This window comes from Eurosta solidaginis, chromosome 1, assembly GCF_040869045.1.
Source record: "Eurosta solidaginis isolate ZX-2024a chromosome 1, ASM4086904v1, whole genome shotgun sequence".
Classification (NCBI taxonomy): Eukaryota; Metazoa; Arthropoda; class Insecta; order Diptera; family Tephritidae; genus Eurosta; species Eurosta solidaginis.
In genome coordinates, this window is record NC_090319.1 from 68,880,740 (window position 1) to 68,903,186 (window position 22,447).

The window sequence follows — 22,447 nt, forward strand, 5'->3', positions numbered from 1 at the left end:
TATACTTAATGGTGAGTCTATCTTCTATATTTCTCAACGTTACAAACATCGGACAAAAGTTAATATACCATTTCATATTCATGAAAGATATAAAAATGTTCACGATTCGTCATGAGAATACAATTGAGATATCTTCAACATTTTTCACCTAGGACAATCTTTGTCGCGTACTTTTTCGACTGAAAAAACAGAAATAACTATTAATAAAAATTAAATGAAAAAATCGTTAAATAATCCTCTACACAAATGGATCAATTAATAAAGTGTCTAAAAAAGTGTTTCTCTTTTTTTACTTTCGCTTTATTTCTCCGCTATTAACAATGTGTCAAGTTTGAGGTGTCTAGCTCTTGAAAATTGATCGGAATATTCCCCCTACGTACGATTTTCTTAATACATCGATGTGTACACCCACTAGGGTAGGTTTTTGTAACATGTATTCCACTCGCTTTCGCCTATGAAATACGTTTAAATTTTTAATCATCTAGTTTTTCGGGACGTTACATCAAAATCGAACGAAAGCTTCCAAAGTTCGTATTAATTCATATTAACTTTTCACATATTCTAAATGAATTTTCTAAAAACCTCAATACCTGCCCCCTCCTAGCAAAAATTGGAATCTTAATACAAATTTAAAAGTCCAAAACTATGCTTAAAGTTTCAGGTACTTAAATTATCGGAAAGTTACTTAAAGCTCGAAAGCATAACTCCTAAATTCGGACATTTTTTAAAGATCACGGCTCCTTCGCCAACTAGAGAAAATAATTTTCCATCAACGGGTTCTGACATGTATTCAAAGTGTCAAGACTCTAGCTACCCGGGAAGTTACTCTAAAATAGGTCGTCACACAGATTCGCGTACAAACATAAGCGAAGCTAATAAAAATTAAGTTAAGAAATGGGTACCAGATTTCAACTACATTGTGAAGTTAAAGTATATAAACTAAAGCAATGTTTTGCCGTTTTCGTGAAAATAATACTGGGTCTTGATAATGCAGTTTTTACGGGTATTGCCTTTTCGCAAGATTTTCGAGTGAGAAAGATCGACTATTTTTAATCGAAGTGCGCATGGTTATCAGGTTATTTGGTTATATGGTTCTCCCACATAATAAACAGACTGAGTATGGGCCACTTTTTTCATGCCTGAAAAGTAAACTGCAGTTCATAAAACCAATAAAAAATTAACAAGTAAGGAAGGTTAAGTTCGGGTGTAACCGAACATTACATACTCAGTTGAGAGCTATGGTGACAACATAAGGGAAAATAACCATGTAGGAAAATGAACCGAGGGAAACCCTGGAATGTGTTTGTATGACATGTGTATCAAATGAAAGGTATTAAAGAGTATTTTATGAGGGAGTGGGCCATAGTTCTATAGGTGGACGCCATTTAGTGATATCGCCATAAAGGTGGATCAGGGTTGACTCTAGAATTTGTTTGTACGATATGGGTATCAAATGAAAGGTGTTAATGAGTATTTTAAAAGGGAGTGATCCTTATTTCCATAGGTGAACGCCTTTTCGAGATATCGCCATAAAGGTGGACCAGGGGTGAACCTAGAATTTGTTTGTACAATATGGGTATCAAGCGAAAGGTGTTAATGAGTATTTTAAAAGGGATTGGGCCTTAGTTCTATAGGTGGACCGCGTTTCGAAATATCGCCATAAAGATGGACTAGGGGTGACTCTAGAATGTGTTTGTACGATATTGGTATCAAATTAAAGGTATTAATGAGAGTTTTAAAAGGGAGTGGCGGTAGTTGTATATGTGAAGGCGTTTTCCAGATATCGAACAAAATGTGGATCAGGGTGACACAGAACATCATCTGTTGGATACCGCAAATTTATTTATATATGTAATACCTGCAAAGATTTCAAGGGTTTTTTATTTCGCCCTGCAGAACTTTTTCATTTTCTTCTACTTAATATAGTAGGTGACACAACCATTTTACAAAGTTCTTTCCAAAGTTATATTTCGCGTCAATAAACCTATCCAATTACCATGTTTCATCCCTTTTTTCGTATTTGGTATAGACTTATGGCATTTTTTTCATTTGTCGTAATTTTCGATATCGAAAAAGTGGGCGTGGTCATAGTCGGATTTCGTTCATTTTTTATACCAAGATAAAGTGAGTTTAGATAAGTACGTGAACTAAGTTCAGTAAAGATATGTCGATTTTTGCTGTAGTTATCGTGTTAACGGCCATGCGGAAGGACAGACGGACGACCGTGTATAAAAACTGGGCGTGGCTTCAATCAATTTCGCCCATTTTCACAGAAAACAGTTAACGTCATAAAATGTATGCCCCTACCAAATTTCAAAAGGATTGGTAAATTTTTGTTCAACTTATGGCATTAAAAGTATCCTAGACAAATTAAATGAAAAAGGGCGCAGCCACGCCCATTTTGAAATTTTATTTTATTTTTGTATTTTGTTGCACCATATCATTACTGGAGTTGAATGTTGACATAATTTACTTATATACTGTAAAGATATTAAATTTTTTGTTAAAATTTTACTTTAAAAAAAAATTTTTTTTTTAAAGTGGGTGTGGTCCTTCTCCGGTTTTGCTAATTTTTATTAAACGTACATATGGTAATAGGAGTAACGTTCCTGCCAACCGCTATGCAATCAAACCTAATATACTCTGTGAGCTCTGCTCAACTGAGTATAAAAAGGGGAGTACAGATGAGATGGCTACCTCTTCGGTAGGATCAGATCAGTTCATGAACTATTTATATCTATATTGTAAATTCCTTATAATATAAAATACTCCATTGGGGCCGAGCCGGACCCCTGGGAGAATTCGTGTTTACGCCCCCCCCCCCCCTAAAAAAATAAACTCAATCCAGTAAAAAAAAAAACATAACATACATAATTTTTTCAATTCACATTGTCAGTTTTATTTCATATAAATTAAGATTTACTGGAGCACTTACATAAATAAAATGTTAGATTTCATTGTTTGATTTGCTTACAAATAACTTTTTCTAAATATGTACATTTTAAGAGCTTGAATCAGCCAAGGCTAACCTTCCGTGCTTTTTGGTCTGCAAATATGGAAATTACCGATTCAAAACTAATGCTGCGAGCAAGGCTGGACTCCAACGCCAATGTTCCAAGGCTTGTCAAGCGATTTTGCCTCATAGTAGAACGTAAAAAATTTTCAATTTTAAAACAATTGTTTGTAGCAACAAAATATGTACATATGTATCTATGAAATCCTAGTTAGAGTACTGTCAATACTGCTTTGCCTTACAGGGCCCCCAGAAACCTTCCGGGCGCACAAAAATTCTAGTAGGTCCATTCACCACTCACCACAGCACAATGTGTAAACTACCACTGCCTGTATTTGTTATTTAACAATTATTTGGATACTTTTTATTCAGCTAATTTGTTCAGAAATTTAATTTTTACTCTCAAAAACTCCAATCAGTGTATTTTGTGTGCTTAAATTATGTTAAAACTTGTGTTTAAAGTTTGTGGTGTGGTGGTAGTAACCTAATAGAACTTTGTGAAGCTCCGCTGCTTTCCACCGAAATTCGGGCATGCAACATCTGTATTCTTCAAAAATCGTTGTTGGCATAAAACATGTAGGTAGGTCCCGTCCCTACAAATTGTAGGAAAAATTTAAAAGAGCACGACGCAAGTTAGAAGAGATGCTCGGCCTAAATTCATTTTATCTTACACAAACTGTATATGTATAAATTAACAACAACAATCTTCATGCCAAACTTAAATATGATATCTTCAACGACTTTTGATTTACGGCTTGAAAAACTTTTAAATCGTCTTCTTCTTAATTTGTTTTATATATATTTTCGAAATTTTCGATAGCAAATTGTTGTCTTTCGATTGCTCCCATTTTCAATACCAATATATTCTGGGTGCATATAAGCTAGTGGTTTCGTAAAAAGGTCTAAATTTTTGCTCAAGTTATCGTAATAACGGACAGACGAGCGGATACGCCATATTCAAAATCTTTTACTATTCTGATAATTTTGATATATTTTTTTTTATAAAAAATAAATAAATACTCCAAATATCTTGGCGATACAACAAAAATCTTAATTTTGTATGTGCCTAAGCAATATATTGAAATAATATAATTACACTGGTTCACAGCCAAAATGCACCAGAGACGCCATTATGAAATTCCTATGTAAAATCACCCCCTGATTTCGAAAATCAAGGTTATTTTTAATTCTATTGTAACGTTTTTGAGATATTTACGAATTACCGTTTTTCAAAAAAAATTGGGTCCACTTAATCATATATATCTCAAGAGCGAATAGAGCAATTCCAAAACGGTTTGAAACTTCTAAAAGTTAATAAAATTTGCTATAAACTGTGCATACAACATTTTTCGCTAGGCCCTGCAGATTCAAAGATAACGAACAATCATTAATTTTTTCAATTTTTTTTTTGTAAAAATATAAAAAAAATTGTATTTTGCGAGGAAGAATCTCGAAAACTTTTTATTTTTTTGCAGATTTTTTTTCTCTAAGCTCTGTTCTATTACAAAAAAAAATAAGCTTTCATTCAACAAAATGGATGGAATATATCCATTTAATACTTAAGTACCCTACTGGTACATATGTGTTAGTATTCGCTAACTAACTGATATACGAATACTAACCCGGTACGGTACTTAAGTATTAAATGGATGTATTTACTTGAATGCTTATAACTTTTGTATTAGTCCATCGATTTTGTTGAATGAAAGCTTATTTTTTTTTTTGTAATAAACAGAGCTTAGAAAGAAAAAAAAATCTGCAAAAAATCCGTAATGATTGTTCGTTATCTTTGAATCTGCAGGGCCCAGCAAAAAGTGTTGTATGCACAGTTTAAAGCAAATTTTATTACCTTTTAAAGGCTTGAAACCGTTTTGGAATTCGTTCTTGAGATATATATAATTAAGTGGACCCAATTTTTTTTTTTTTTTTTTTTTGAAAAACGGTAATTCGTAAATATCTCAAAAATGTTACAATAGAATTAAAAATAACCTTGATTTTCGGAATCAGGGGGTGATTTTACATAGGAATTTCATAATGGCGTCTCTGGTGCAGAAAAAAAGTTGGAATTTGTGACCCAGTGTTATTAATAACTAAAAAGCTTTAATAATCATAGATGCATGTACATATGTATAAGTATATAAGTGTATATGTATGTATTTATATGCTATATAGTGGCAAGTACCAGTCTAGTACTTCAATAAAAAAAAGATATCATAAAATAAATGCTTACAATATCAAAGCTATAGCTAACGTTAACGTTATCGGCGGAGTCCATTTTGAAAAAATAAAACAAAGATGGTTGTGATAAAAAATTATTAAAAACAAAACAAATACCGCGTTGAGCAAAATAAAGCCAACAAAATAGAAATGCGGGTACATGTGAAAAGAACAGTTAAAGCAAACAATGACAACGACAATAAATCTATAAAAAAGTAATATTGTATGAGAATATAAAAATGAAATAATGAATCCATTTACTTAATACACACACATAGGCACATTCATTATATTGTCATATTCACTTTGCGTCATAACAGAAGTTATAAAGTGCCAGCTCATTAGCGATGACAAGGCGGTAGGGACTACCTACTGTATAAACCAAGGTCCCACTATGTACTTAAATATGCACATTAGGCTGACCCTTCGCTGTATGCAGAAAAAAGTGTATGGAAGTTTTAGATATCACCCCCTAGACAAATGCGAATAGCGAAAAAACGAATATATTGTGGCGAATATTAGCATTACTATGATGTTAGTAAATAATCACAACAACAAAACCAGCAAGCAGCCACACTTATGTACATGTACACATTAAAGCAAGCAGCCACACTTATGAAGAAGGCAACGAAGAATATTCCATAAACATAACCAGCAGCTTGAAGTACAGATTATTTCGCATATATATATATATATGTAGCCGGCAGCTAAGAGCAGAAGTTGTTACTCAGACACACACACGCTTCTGGCTAGCATAAAAACATAACTACAGATCGTTACAGCATATATAAAGTCTTATGGAAATCTATTAAGAATTATAGGTTGCGCAAGAAGTCATATTCCTTTATACTATATAGAGTCGAATGTCTGTATGTAATAATAGCCGTGTTTTGTTCACACGCGTATACGTTTACGTTTGCACGTAAAAAAAACGCTTATCCTCGCTTAGATAATGCTTAGGAGACCCATCTAGCGGCGGTGGTTAAAAAACTAGTTACAGCACAGGGTGCACCGAAAAGCGGAGACACAACCCTCTGATGGCCAGAGGGTATAACATATAGCTGAATCAGTTGCGATGAATTGTGGACACATATAGAATACATAGCATTAGTGTAGAGGGTGTAACATAGACGTATATTTCAGTTACATCTGAGTATAATGCGTATTGAAATTTAGTAGGACAAATTTTATGCGCAGCAATTTCAGAGGTGTATTTAAAGTTTGTCGCTTAGCAGTTTATATAAAGTTTAAGCGTAAACGTATATAGAAGTAAAAAAAAAACACAGCTAATGCAAAAATGCCCATGCTTATGTAGTTTCCCCCACGGAAGTTTCTACGCATACTTTTATCTCGATGGATGGCTAGGGTCTTGAGATATAGACCAAAACATGGACCCGGGTAACCTCAAGATGTGTTTGTACAATATGTGTATCAACTGAAAGCTGTTGATGAGTACTTTAATATGGGGTATTCGTACCCTTGGATGACAAGGTTCTCGAGATATAAGCCAAAGTGTGGACCCGAGTACCCCAAGAATGTGTTTATACACTATGTGTATCAAATGAAAGCCGTTGACGAGAGCTTTAAAGAAAAGTAATTTTTATTGTGATATTCTGTTTTGTTCATTGTGCAGTTTGCCTGAAATTTGGTATATAGGTAGCCTTTTGTCTTTATTAGTATTTACAAGACTTTGTATCCGGGAAGTGAACCAGGAACCAATCTATTCGAAAAAATTATATTAATGGTTCGATTTGGCTGAAATTTTGTATATAGGTAGGCCTTTGCGAAACTTTTTTCCGGAAAATGGACCATTGACCGACTGCGACTAGAAGAGAAACTGGAACTGGGACCTTTGGGCTGGAACTGTAACTGGAACTGGGATTGGGAACAAGGGGTGAAGAATAATAAGAACTAGAGAGAAGAGAAAAAATGAAGGAGAAAGATACTGAGAAAGAGATAGAGTTAGACGAAGATAGAGCAAAAAAGAAGTGACGGATTAGACAAAGAATGAGAAAGAGGCGCATAGAAAGAGAAAGGCAGAGAGAGGACTGAATAAAAGGACAATAAAAAGTGGGAAGGAGATTAAGACGTAAAAACTTTTTAAAACTTATGCAAATAGCTCAAAGTTATCGCAGAAAACATCTGCCGGGTCTCCTAGTGCTTTAAAAAGTTTAAACCTTTTAAATCATTGTTTATGTGTTTAATTTCTTGCTTTTTTAAAATGATTACAAGCTAAGAAATTCGTCCATTAATAACAGAGCTACGAGGGTAGCTATTTATAATATATTTATTTTGGGCCAATTTTTTGTTACAATTGTAATTATTTGGAGCTTTTCGGCCGATAAAATAAAGACAAACACACAAGGTTTCTCTTTTCTTCCTACGCGTTTCGATGAAATTTTTTCATCTTCATCAGGGAGACTGTATATTTATCATAAAATATGATATAAAACAAAACAAACATTAACACATTAGTTAGAATTACACAATTTACATCACTCTGTTGTTAACATAATACTTACATTCAATGTATAACATTGAAACTTCCAATATCTAACACATAAATAAACAAAACCTTACATTTAATTTACTGCCTCCATTCATGTTTCCTGCTTCGTCCATTGGCTGATAATGCCGTCATATAATCGCAGTTTATATTGTTGACGTCTTCTTTGAAATTCATTGCAGTATTGATTTTTTGTTGTATTCGTAGAGCTTCCAGCGTCATTCGTGTTCGTTCTTTCCCCTCAACGTCTAATATTTTCACATTTTCGAAGTCCGCTGTGTGTCCTTTGTTGGTCAAATGTTCGCATAGTGCTGTTGTTGTTTTTCTGTTTTTGGCGTCTAGTCTATGTTCGTTTATTCGTACACTTAGCGATCGCTTCGTCGTTCCAATGTATATTTGATTGCAAGTTTCTCTTGCGCTTCCATTACATTTTATTTCGTATACCACATTATGTTGTTTTTTTGTCGATTTTGTCTTTTGTTTGTGTAAAGATTGTGTTCAAAGTTCGATTTGGTTTATGCGCAAATTTTATATTGTTGTTGCGTGTGATGCTATACAATGTTTTGTTGTCCGTTAATCCTGGTATGTGGTAGCTATTTATATTTTGAGCCTTGGCAACACTAATTGTTTGCCGGCGCCATCTGACGTTTTCAATTGAAAATTTGACGTTTTTAAGCATAACCTTCTTCAGAAAATTTTGACATTTGAGCACAACTTGTGTTGTTAACAGTAACTTAAAAATTGTATCACAGCGAAAAAATGGAATTAACTCGTGAAAATTTTCGTGCGATGATTTTTTACACTTTCGACGAGGATTGTTTATCATGGAGAATACTTCGAAAAACAATAAAGCCATTTTCGATAGTAAATTACTGCCTTTCATTATTAGGCTCAAAATATAAATAGCAACCCTCGTACAGATTAAAATATAGTATAAATGAAAACAATTTTTCTTTATTCATTGTATAGAAGAAAATGACCAACATCCGTCACGGAAAAAATTCTCAAAATTATATAGTCGAAAGCGTTTTGAAATTTGCACGTCGAAGAAAGCCTTCTCTGGATTGTATGCATGCAAGGGTATGCTAGAATGCATGTCTATCACATCAAATTGAATGAGCTATAAAAATATGTGCTCGAAAAAATTCTAATTCATAATGAAAAGTTGAAAATTTGCTGCGCAATTGAAATCTTGGCGCCTCATCTATTTAAAACTTTTATATTATTTTACCAATTTATTGCAATTTCAAATGCGTTTTAAGGTAAAATCTGTAGAGGTTATCGATAGCAAATGAGAGACAATTCTGCGCATAATAAATAATGCAGGGTCACACAACCTTGTAATCTTTTTTGATTGGCCTAAACCTTGCATATACAAATTTGAAGGGTATTTCAATATTACTGAGGGTGAGATCGAAATTAGGAATACTTTGGAAAATAAGGACCGCCCTAATATATATATACGTACAGAGAGATACATACACTTGAGACTCATATTTTTTACTTGAGCAACGCAAATGCCACTCGAAACGACAACAAACCCCAAATACCCGACATACAATATAAGCTCTGCAAATACCTACTAGCATTATGGAGCTCGGTTCGTTGGAAGTTTCACTGAAAATCCCCACCATCAACTCAAACGACACGTTGCTTAAATGTAACAAAAACAGTTACAGTTTATTGCTGTCACAAAACACTAACGTTCTATTTGCTATATGGGATTATGACGGGTTGATTTGTAAATGGTTTAGGAAATTCAATGACGCCATAATGGAATTTTTGTTACAATTATTATGGCTAAAAAATATAATGTAGGTACGTCAAAAAACCCTAAATTTAAAATGTTATCATAATCCTCACATAATTTTAACACACACTTTCATTTTTTCAAGTAAATTCTCAAAGGCCATAAATTGTTATACAATTCATACAGACAAAAACATTTCGAGTTCGTAGTCGGCGCACTAATCAAAAAGGACTTCTGCGGTTAGAAGTAAAATGATTGAACAACCAAATGTTCTGTACGATTCTTGCAGTTGTAGTTGTTATTTTAGCCGGAAGATCACTTCTCGAAGGCTTAGGGATTATGACGTATAGCAGCAGTCCATCGCCGTATAAAATCTGGGATGTTCTGATACTATCACCTCTGGTACCAGCACCTCCTGGCACTAGCTTGACTGTTCCTGGACCAATTTTTTTGGCCACTCGATCCTGCGGGTCTATGAATTTCAGTTGCCTTTTTTTTAAGTTCTTTAAACGCTGGTTGGCTTGAAATTAATTCTAAAATCTTTCCATTTTATAACCCACTAGAAGACCCGGCAGACGTTGTCCTGCCCTAAATTTGGCCAATCTGCATACATTTTAATTAGCTTTTTCCGTCTGACTCTGCCCTCCCCCCTCTTCACTTTTTCCTAATCCTTTTATTCACTCCTCCCTCCGTCTTTATCGCTGCATCTATCTCCATCTTCGTGTTATTCGATCTCTTTCTCAATCTCCTTCTCTCTTTTCTCTTCTCTCAATTTCTTCTCATTATTCTGCGTCCCTTATTGCCTGTCCCAGAAGGTGGTATGTATTTTATTCCAGTCCCCGTCCCAGTCCCACTCCGAGTCTCAGTCCCAGTCCTAGTCCTAATCCCAGTTCCAGTCCGTCTCTGGATAATATATTACTCTGTACTAAAGCACTCATCAACAGCTTTCATTTGATATCCATATTGTATAAACACTGTCTAGGCATTCACTGGCCCACGTTTTGGCCTACCCTAGTCACCCAGGGGTATGAAAATGACCCTCTACTAAAGCAGTCATCAACAGCTTTCATTTGATATCCATATTCTATAAACACACTCTAGGGGTACCCGGGTCCACGTTTTGGCCTATATCTCGAGACCCTAGTCACCCACGGGTATGAAAATTACCCTCTACTAAAGCACTCATCAACAGCTTTCATTTGATATCCATATTCTATAAACACACTCTAGGGGTACCCGGGTCCACGTTTTGGCTTATATCTCGAGACCCTAGTCACCCAGTCACCTATCCTATATTTCAAGTTAGATCAAACTACACATGGGGTGCAAAACAAATTCAAAATCGGTTCAGTAGTTTAGGAGTCCATTGGCTACAATTGTGTGACACGTGTTTTTTATATATTAAGATAAACTTGTTTTGCCTTGGATTATTGAGAAGTCCTCGCCAATTATGATTTCATATACACTAATGAAAGCTTGGTTTACTACAAAAACCACCGAGAAGATTTAGTACGAGCTGCTTTTCCAAAAGTAGATGAGTTGGCAATGCAGGATGCAGCACTCGCTTAATCCACGTTAGACGTCCCAATCCGCTTGGAACAAATCAAAAGGATGCTTTACCAGCAAATGTGGGAAGTATGAGTTGCAGGAAGAAATGGTTGAGAACGTTTGTGTTCATATCATGCGCTCGCGAGGTCAAAGCTCTAGCTACTTGGGGCGATAGTATTGTCAGATCTCGAGGCAAAGATAAAGCTAGGCTAGGTTAGGTTGTACTGACCTCACATAGATTGAACGAGTGCGTAGTGTTACCAGAAGTTTGTTTAACAACCAAACTGAAAACCCCTATAAAAAACCAAGACCTTTGTTATAAAATAACTACGTCCTCTTGGCAAATAGTAGACGCTTTCTAGGACCTATGCTGCGTCCAGATCTGACAGCTGTATCACTTCTTATAGCTGCAAACTTAGCCTAGCAAGCACAGGGCACGAGCACAAAACTTGGCGACCATTTCTTACTTCAACCCGCACTTTCCACATCTGCTATCACTGATCTAGCTTAATTTAAAGGCATGTGGCGCCCGAAGGCAGTGTCCAGTCAGAATAACCGCCAAGAGTATACAGCCATTTCTTTGTAATGATAGGAGTAACTTTGTTAGTCTAATGTTGTAAGATGTCTATACATGATCTTCGACACTTTACAGCCCGCACATGAGTTCACGCCTTTTCGGCTTGGTCGATCATGCGCAACTCTCCCTTTCTCTTAATCTCGCACAATCTAATTGGAATGTCTACGGAGCAAGTTTCGGGGATGCGCCCTCTTTAGCTAACTCATTCGTTTTTTTCTTTTCAATAAAGTTAGGTCCTAGAAAACTGCTTGTTTTTGACAAGAGGACGGAGTTATTTTATTACACAAGTCCTGATATCTATTTGAGGTGCTTTCGTTTAGTTGTCAAACTAATTTTGGTTACACTGTGGACATATTCAGTCAATGTGAGGTCTTTATTGACCGGCCAGTTCAACCTAATCTAACCTGCCATTCCAATTTGCCTCGTTTTACTTTTTAATTTATCCTACAAATTGACCAAACGGGACCTCAGTGATTTTTGCAGAGTCCGAAGGCAGAGGCAGAGGAATTTCGCTGGGAAGCTTTTGATGGTAGTAATACGCTCAGAGTGTTTACCAAACTACTGCCAATAGGCGTTCCCGCATAGAAACACCTTTTTAAGGATTTAGATTTTGACCTTTGGTGTAGTTGGCAAGTTCTCCACGGTGGCCACCTTCTCCAATGTTCGCTAAGACTGTGTAGTAGCGTGAAGCGCTCGATTGCGACCCCACGCGGTGCTTTTTAAGCTCTGTAGTGGGTGTATTCACCAGGAACCATCTTTATATTGCTCCATACAAAAAAATAACATAACTTCCTTCGGGTTTGTTTTTTAGAGCCCCTTACTACTGGCTCGATTTATATTTTTAAGTGACGGTGTAGGAAAAGCGCGCAATGAGAAATGGTTCTCCGTACTTCTGACATTTCGTGGCCCCATAATTTTGCTGTAACGCCAGTACTACGAAATCCGAATTGTTATAATTTTACCAGAACTGTTGTGACCCATTCTACCTGAACATAGGGGCGAGTTTCAAAATAAATTTACTTGAGGCTTTAGTCGCATATCAAAAAATCCCCTAAAATTTTTTTATTTAATTTTTGTTTTTAAATGACATACAAAGGCGTCAAAATATATGATTCACGAAATATTAATTCATATTTATTAGTGTGAATTAGTAAGCGTTACTACGGCTATAAAATCATAAATTCCTTCCACATCATGCTATGTACGAATATTTTTATACCCAGCGTATACTTGTATACAAGATAATATTAAGCTGGAGACATTGGTGCTTTATCGGTAACCGTATCGGTAACCTTTTAACAGCTGATTCGACCAACCTTATGAGAATCAATGCAATCGATTATTGGTGCCGCTAAGGTCGTAACCGTATCGTAGCCAACCAATTGGGTTTTGGTTTACCGTCGTAACGATAAACAGCTGATTACGTTAGGGATACGGATACAGCGATACGACATACGGCACTAATGACTCCGGCTTTACGGTTGTTTGTAATGGCTTAAAGGAATCGATATAGATATGGACTTCCTTGTGTGTGTGTGTGTAAGGCGCGATAACCTCCGAAGAGATCTAAGGCCGAGCTTCTCTTCCAATTTGCGTCGTGCTCCTCTTGATTTTCCCTACAAATTGGCCGGACGGGACCTACATGTTTTATGCCGACTCCGAACGGCATCTGCAAGGCAGATGAGTTTTCACTGAGAGCTTTTCATGGCAGAAATACACCCGGAGCGCTTGCCAAACACTGCCGAGGGGCGACCCCGCTTAAAAAAATTGTCTTCAAATTTAAAAACCTTATTTCTAAAATTTTGATGTTGCTTTGCCCGGGGTGCGAACCCAGGGCATACGGTGTGGTAGGCGGAGCACTCTACCATCACACCACGATGGACTTCCTTATATCAAAGTTATCAGCATCGAAAAAGAGACACGATAGGATAGGATAGGTTAGGTGGCAGCTGCCCTGATAAGGATAGCTCACTTGGACAACACGAAGGTCCGTTGTGATACCACATACACCAAAAATAACGGTGACCTAGATCCAGCTACTTAGAGAATCGTTGGGTAGCAACGATAAAGCTCCGAATGATACCGATCTCAACTTTGGATATATCCTCGGGAGATCCAAGTGAGTCGCGACCGAAGTACTTTCGCCTAATTCTGGCAAAAGCTGGACAATCAAGCATAAAGTGATTTGGTGATTCCACCTCATCATCCTCCATACAGCTGCAGCAGGATGGAGTTTCCAGTATATTGAGACGTACCGCATGGATACCCATGGGACAGTGCCCTGTCAAAACCCCAATAACCATTGATAGGTGAGCCTTAGTGAACCCAATTATTTCAGCAGACCTCCTGCCATCCACTTTCGGCCAGAAAGATCTTGCTACCCTGCAAGACGTGATATCCGCCCAACGTTTGCTGAGCTGATTCGAGGCCCAGCTATGGAGGAGCAATCCACAGGTGGCCAGCGGGATCCCGAAGTCCCTACAGCCATCTTCATCCGGTTCAGTTGTACCGATGCGGGCTAAGAGATCCGCTTGACAGTTACCCGGGATATCACTATGGCCCGGGACCCAGATAATCTTAATTGTAAAATAATTCGATGCAATCGCAAGCGAGGTCAGGCACTCCCAGACCACCCTCGATCGCACTGTAGTTGAGCTCAAGGCCTTGATAGCCGATTGGCTATCAGAGTAGATGTTAAATTCCCTAACCGTGGTAGCACTGGATAGCATTCCATCCACCGCATCCTTAATCGCAGCAATTTCCGCTTGGAATACACTGCAGTGATCAGCCAACTTAAACTTGCGGCTTAAATTTAGCTCTTGACAAAAGACCCCCCCACCAACCTTTCCATCCAGCTTTGACCCATCCGTGAACAAGTTAACCGGTCCCATGCCCCAGATAATTCCTCTTCCCCAATCCTCTCTCTCTGGAATAACTGGGGTGAAGGTTGTATAGGGAGCTGTTATCGGCATACAGTAGTCCGTTCTGTCCGGGATGAAGTCGAAACTGGTAAGAAGGCTAGAGTGTCCGCGGTCAGAAAGTCTATATCCCATATCACGAAGCCTGACCAACGACCTTGCCGCGGCCGCCTTTCCCGCAATATCTACTGGGTATATGTTCAGCATGACGTTCAGTGCCAAGGTAGGCGTTGTTCTGAGAGCGCCACTGATACCGATCAGCGCCGTCCGTTGCACTGACACTAACATTTTGGAGGTGCTCGCCGTGTCCAGTGCTTTCCACCAGACCAGCACCCCATATAGCAGAATCGGTTTGACCACCATCTCATAAAGCCAGTGTACTATTCTTGGCGAGAGTCCCCATCTCTTTCCGATAGCTCCTCTGCAGCAGTACAAGGCAATGGCGGCCTTCCTGGCCCGATCTTCCACATTGGGTCTCCAGGACAGTTTCTTGTCCAAAACAATCCCCAAATATTTAACCCTATCAGAAAGTACCAAAGGTACCCCTCCAATCGAGGGAGTTCTGAAATCGGGCACCTTATATCTTCTTGTGAAAAGGACCAATTCCGTTTTTCCCGGGTTGACCGCCAATCCACATGATTCAGCCCACCTAGCCACAGTATCCAGGTAGCCCTGAAGAACATCACGCAGGGCGCCCAGAAATTTGCCTCTGACTAGGATAGCGAGGTCATCTGCATAGGCAACCACCCGACAACCACTGGCTTCCAGATCCACAAGAAGCTCGTTGACTACCACAACCCAGAGGAGAGGAGATAGGACACCCCCCTGTGGCGTGCCCCTGCACACCTTCCTCTTAATTATGGCCCCTCCCCACTCCGCTGCGACAATTCTGCCGCATAGAAGTTTGCTAATAAATTCAACCAGAGCCGCCTCGACTCCTAAACCCACCAGAGCTCTTTCGATTGACCCCGGTAAGACATTGTTAAAAGCTCCCTCGATGTCTAGAAAGGCACCCAGAGCATACTCTTTGTGTTCTAGGGACCCCTCTATTTGCTTTACAATCGAATGGAGAGCCGTTTCCGTCGATCTGCCCTTGCAGTACGCATGTTGTGAAGCCGACAGTAACCCCCGAGGTATCCTTTCCCGTAGGTACAGGTCAATCAACCGCTCAAACGTCTTAAGAAGAAACGACGAGAGACTGATTGGCCTGAAACAGACACGATAACTTGAGCAACAAGTGAAATATCTTCACCAAATTTAGTACGCGAGCTCATCTGGGGTGGCTTTCCGTAATTCGATATCGAGCAGAAACAAGTATCGAAGTATCGTTTTTGCTTTCTCTAACAAAAAATATCGTCGCGTTGTATCGAAAGTTCAATATAAACAGCTCAACACCACTTTTGCTATCGTTTTTCTTTTTCGCAGCTTTTAACCGCATCAAAATGTAGTTAAAACTTTTTAATATTTTTGTGTTTTAAAATATTTGATATTTATTTACATAGGAGCCAACAACAAACGCTGCTCAACTGAAGCTACTAGTTGAATTTATGGAAAAGCATAATGCGTTAGCTAAAAATAGCTTACAAAATACTAATAACGGCCGCGCGAAGAAAAAACAGCTAAGGAGCAAATTAACGGACCTGCTAAATAGTAACGGTCCTCCGCCTGTAAAGGTGACGCAGAAATTATACAAATTCTCTTTGAAAATGTATTGTTTGTAGTAACAACATACTTTTATTTCTTCTAGGTATGGACTGACTACAAATATAACACGAAACGCAAACTAACACAACGCATGAACAGTTTGAAAAGACCGGGCGGTGGTCCATATGATGCTATTTCTTTAAACGACACGGAAGAACGTATAATTGCTGTAGCAAAAATAAATGAACATTTGTTAGGAGTTCCAGGCGCTACGTCACATGGAAGCAATACAGACCGTCCTTGCTCTTCTAAGCAGTCGGATGAAGTATTCATAAACGACTGCTTCACAGCAATTTGGAGCGCATATAGTTCCTCTAGCAACGACGAGAATAAAGCGCCAAGTGATTCGCCAAGAGAAAATATAAGTTCAGGATCAGAAAGCGACGACGAGCCACCACAAACCCCCAGAGAAAGAAAACTTACAGATCCAAAAATGAAAATTATTGAAAAAGAAATAGATAATCAAGAAAAATTTCAAACTGAAATGTTAAGGCTCTTAAAAGAAAGCAACGAAATTGGACAAAAGAAGCTGCAGCTAATGGAAAACCAAATTGAAAGTTGAAATTCAGTATAAGAAAATTAAAGTGCAAGTAATGGAGGCGGATTTGGAAAAAGTAAAATTTAAACTCTTTGCTGAAACAAAAACATAATAAGAAATGAAGCTACCTATGTATATGTATGTGTTAAATAAATACAATGTTTATCTATTTTTTTTATACTCAGTTGAGCAGAGCTCACAGAGTATATTAAGTTTGATTGGATAACGGTTGGTTGTACATATATAAAGGAATCGAGATAGATATAGACTTCCATATATCAAAATAATCAGGATCGAAAAAAAATTTGATTGAGCCATGTCCGTCCGTCCGTCCGTCCGTCCGTCCGTCCGTCCGTTAACACGATAACTTGAGTAAATTTTGAGGTATCTTAATGAAATTTGGTATGTAGGTTCCTGAGCACTCATCTCAGATCGCTATTTAAAATGAACGATATCGGACTATAACCACGCCCACTTTTTCGATATCGAAAATTTCGAAAAACCGAAAAAGTGCGATAACTCATTACAAAAGACAGATAAAGCGACGAAACTTGGTAGATGGGTTGAACTTATGACGCAGAATAGAAAATTAGTAAGATTTTGGACAATGGGCGTGGCACCGCCCACTTTTACAAGAAGGTAATTTAAAAGTTTTGCAAGCTGTAATTTGGCAGTCGTTGAAGATATCATGATGAAATTTGGCAGGAACGTTACTACTATTACTCTATATGTGCTAAGTAAAAATTAGCAAAATTGGATGAAGAACACGCCCACTTTTTAAAAAAAAATTTTTTAAAATTCAAATTTTAACAAAAAATTTAATATCTTTACTGTATATAAGTAAATTAAGTCAAAATTCAACTCCAGTAATGATATGATGCAACAAAATACAAAAATAAAAGAAAATTTCAAAATGGGCGTGGCTCCGCCCATTTTCATTTAGTTTGTCTAGAATACTTTTATTGCCATAAGTCGAACAAAAATTTACCAATCCTTCTCAAATTTGGTAGGAGCATAGATTCTATGACGGTAACTGTTCTCTGTGAAAATGGGCGAAATCGGTGGAAGCCACGCCCAGTTTTTATACACAGTCCACCGTCTGTCCTTCCGCTCGGCCATTAACACAATAACTTGAGCAAAATCCGATATATCTTTACTAAACTTAGCCCACGTACTTACCTGAGCTCACTTTTTCTTGGTATAAAAAATGGGCGAAATCTGACCATAACCACGCCCACTTTATCGATATCGAAAATTACGAAAAATGAAAAAAATGCCATAATTCTATACCAAACACGAAAAAAGGGATGAAACATGGTAACTGGATTGGTTTATTGACGCAAAATATAACTTTGGAAAAACCTTTGTAAAATGGGTGTGACACCTACCATATTAAGTAGAAGAAAGTGAAAAAGTTCTACAAGGCGAAATCAACAGCCCTTGGAATCTTGGCAGGAATACTGTTAGTGGTATTGCATATATAAATAAATTAGCAGTACCCGACAGATGATTTTCTGGATCACCTGGTCCACATTTTGGTCGATATCGCGAGAACGCCTTCACATATACATCTAAGGGCCACTCGCTTTTAAAACCCTCATTAATACCTTTAATTTGATATCCATATCGTACAAAAACATACCAGAGTCACCCCTGTCCCACCCTAATGGCGATATCTCGAAAAGGCGTCCACCTATAGACCTAATGCCCCCTCCCTCTTAAAATGCTCAGTAACACCTTTCGTTTGATACCCATATCGTACAAACATTCTAGAGTCACCCCTGGCCCACCCTAATGGCGATACCTCGAAAAGGCGTCCACCTATAGACCTAGTGTCCACTCCCTCTTAAAATGCTCAGTAACACCTTTCGTTTGATACCCATATCGTACAAACATTCTAGAGTCACCCCTGGCCCACCCTAATGGCGATATCTCGAAAAGGCGTCCACCTATAGACCTAATGCCCACTCCCTCTTAAAATGCTCAGTAACAGCTTTCGTTTGATACCCATATCGTACAAACATTCTAGAGTCACACCTGGCCCACCCTAATGGCGATATTTCGAAAAGGCGTCCACCTATAGAACTAAGGATTACTCCCTTTTAAAATACTCATTACCACCTTTCATTTGATACCCATATCGTACAAACACATTCTAGAGTCACCCTGGCCCACCCTAATGGCGATATCTCGAAAAGGCGTCCACCTATAGACCTAATGTCCACTCCCTCTTAAAATGCTCAGTAACACCTTTCGTTTGATACCCATATCGTACAAACATTCTAGAGTCACCCCTGGCCCACCCTAATGGCGATATCTCGAAAAGGCGTCCACCTATAGACCTAATGTCCACTCCCTCTTAAAATGCTCAGTAACACCTTTCGTTTGATACCCATATCGTACAAACATTCTAGAGTCACCCCTGTCCCACCCTAATGGCGATATCTCGAAAAGGCGTCCACCTATAGACCTAATGCCCACTCCCTCTTAAAATGCTCAGTAACACCTTTTGTTTGATACCCATATCGGACAAACATTCTAGAGTCACACCTGGCCCACCCTAATGGCGATATCTCGAAAAGGCGTCCACCTATAGAACTAAGGATTACTCCCTTTTAAAATACTCATTACCACCTTTCATTTGATACCCATATCGTACAAACACATTCTAGAGTCACCCTGGCCCACCCTAATGGCGATATCTCGAAAAGGCGTCCACCTATAGACCTAATGCCCACTCCCTTTTACAATGCTCAGTAACACCTTTCGTTTGATACCCATACCGTACAAACATTCTAGAGTCACCCTTGGTCCAGCTTTATGGCGATATCTCGAAAAGGCGTCCACCTATAGAACTAAGGATTACTCCCTTTTAAAATACTCATTACCACCTTTCATTTGATACCCATATCGTACAAACACATTCTAGAGTCACCCTGGCCCACCCTAATGGCGATATCTCGAAAAGGCGTCCACCTATAGACCTAATGCCCACTCCCTCTTAAAATGCTCAGTAACACCTTTCGTTTGATACCCATATCGTACAAACATTCTAGAGTCACCCTTGGTCCACCTTTATGGCGATATCTCGAAAAGGCGTCCACCTATAGAACTAAGGATTACTCCCTTTTAAAATACTCCTTACCACCTTTCATTTGATACCCATATCGTACAAACACATTCTAGAGTCACCCCTGGCCCACCCTAATGGCGATATCTCGAAAAGGCGTCCACCTATAGACCTAATGCCCACTCCCTCTTAAAATGCTCAGTAACACCTTTCGTTTGATACCCATATCGTACAAACATTCTAGAGTCACCCCTGGCCCACCCTAATGGCGATATCTCGAAAGGGCGTCCACCTATAGACCTAATGCCCACTCCCTCTTAAAATGCTCAGTAACACCTTTCGTTTGCTGCACATATCGTACAAACACATTCTAGAGTCACCCTGGCCCACCCTAATGACGATATCTCGAAAAGGCGTCCACCTATAGACCTCATGCCCACTCCCTCTTAAAATGCTCAGTAACACCTTTCGTTTGATACCCATACCGTACAAACATTCTAGAGTCACCCCTGGCCCACCCTAATGGCGATATCTCGAAAAGGCGTCCACCTATAGACCTAATGCCCACTCCCTCTTAAAATACTCAGTAACACCTTTCATTTGATTCCCATATCGTACAAACACATTCTACAGACACCCCTGGTCCACCTTTATGGCGATATCTCGAAACGGCGTCCACCTATGGAACTAAGGATCACTCCTTTTCAAAATACTCATTAACAGCTTTCATTTGATACCCATATCGTACAAACACATTATAGAATCACCCCTGGTCCACCTTAATGGGGACATCTCGAAAAGGCGTCCACCGATAGACCTAAGGCCCACTCCCTCTTAAAATGCTCAGTAACACCTTTCATTTGATACCCATATCGTACAAACAAATTCTAGAGTCAGCCCTGGTCTACCTTTATGGCGATATCCCTAAATGGCGTTCATCCATAGAACTATGGCCTACTCTCTCTTAAAATACTCTTTAATACCTTTCATTTGATACACCTGTTATACAACCACATTCCAGGGTTACCCCAGATTGATTTTCCTTATTTTGTCTCCATAGCTCTCAACTGAGTATGTTATGTTCGGTTACACCCGAACTTAGCCTTCCTTAGTTGTTATTTAATTAATTCGTCCTATGAGAGAACTTTTACGGGAATAAAGTGCAATTTTATCTTATTTACAGACAATTTTACTTTATTTGCTACCAATTAAAATGAAATTCTTACATAGCTGAATGGAAAAGATGGTCTTTTATTCTATTTCTTATTCTATCTGCTTCTCGGTTGCCTGTGTCCGGCGGGGTTGGTTCTATCACCTCCTCTTGCCTTGGGGTTATAGCTTCATTATTGATACGAAAAGGAATATTTCGGCTAATGCACACATTATGAAGAACGGCACACACGTTTGCAATTTTCGCAACAAATGTTGGGCTATATCGTGGTTTTCTGTCGTCTGATAATATCCTCCAGCGGCCTAAATGGGACGATGCAATTAAAATTAATATATTTAAAATAGACTTAATTAATAAACTAACCTTTGTAAACGCCAATAGTTCTTTCAACAATGCTCCTAGCTTTGCTATGAGTATCATTAAAAAAGCGTTTGCTTTCGTCTGGCTCATCTTCTCGTAACCGGTACGGGGTCCTTAGCCATGGTTCAAGAGGGTATCCCGAATCAGCCAATAGCTACGAGTTTCTATTCCCACTGTTGTATTGGCGCTCCATTAACAATCTCTCTTTTGAGCCCCACCCCTGAGTCGTGTGCAGCACTCCCATATTGTGGGCATATAGCTTTGATTACACTAGTCAACAAGAGAAATTACTTTGAAGTCTAACTATTTAATTTCGATGTATCATGGCCCCCTTAGTACAAAAACACCCAAAGTTTAAAATTCTATGGATACGATTTTTTTTTTTTTTTCTTTTTCTAAAATCACGAATTTTCACAGAGGTCTTTCCATTTATTTTATCATATCTTGGAAATTACTTATCTAAACTCGTTGAGGGAAACACCAGTGGATTCACCGCAAAATTTTCTTCAAGTCTTGATAAGAACATTTTTTTATATGATCGACGGTTGTGGAGTTATTCACATAAAAATATAAAAAAAATTTTTTTTTTTGCAAAATCGAACTTTGTTTTATTTTTCAAAAATTCATAAAAAATCGAAGGTTTTTAAAACTTACCAATTTTATTTCACGGTCTTAAAACTGTAAACATTATAAATAATTAAAACCTTATTTCGTAAAAATACATGAATAAATGTTGGTTTTATTGACAATAAAATGAAAATACCAAATTTAGCGAAAATTTTGCATATCAAGCCTATTATAGTTTTTTAAAAACAAATTATTTAGGTATGATATTTTGCGCAACTTTGCCTTTTTAAAACTTACTACGGGCATCGCCAGAAATGAGAAAACTCCATAATGACACTCAAGAAATTTTTCCCCGTCAATTTTTCTTAAGGCAAAACGCAGATCATAAGAAAAAATGCGTCATACTGTATGGAAAATTTAAGTTGCCAACGCGGGTTTTCGTAAGAAAGAAGTATGGTCATATGTATTTGTTATCAAATAAATACAACTTTTTCCTTGAGGCATTTCT

General features: G+C 38.1%; 1 protein-coding gene and 1 long non-coding RNA gene across 2 annotated transcripts in view; both read left to right on the top strand.

Annotated features, from left to right (window-relative positions):
• LOC137234423 (uncharacterized) overlaps positions 1–16,929 on the top strand; it is a 32,297-nt gene extending 15,368 nt beyond the window's left edge. Inside the window, exons 2-3 of the mRNA XM_067757974.1 lie at positions 16,032–16,202; positions 16,277–16,929. Coding sequence (XP_067614075.1) covers positions 16,077–16,202; positions 16,277–16,795 — 645 coding nt within the window. The 5' untranslated portion in view covers positions 16,032–16,076 and the 3' untranslated portion in view covers positions 16,796–16,929. The remainder of the gene's footprint in view (positions 1–16,031; positions 16,203–16,276) is intronic.
• Positions 1–22,447, top strand: part of LOC137234448 (uncharacterized) — a 79,080-nt gene that overhangs the window by 15,601 nt on the left and 41,032 nt on the right. The window lies entirely within an intron of this gene.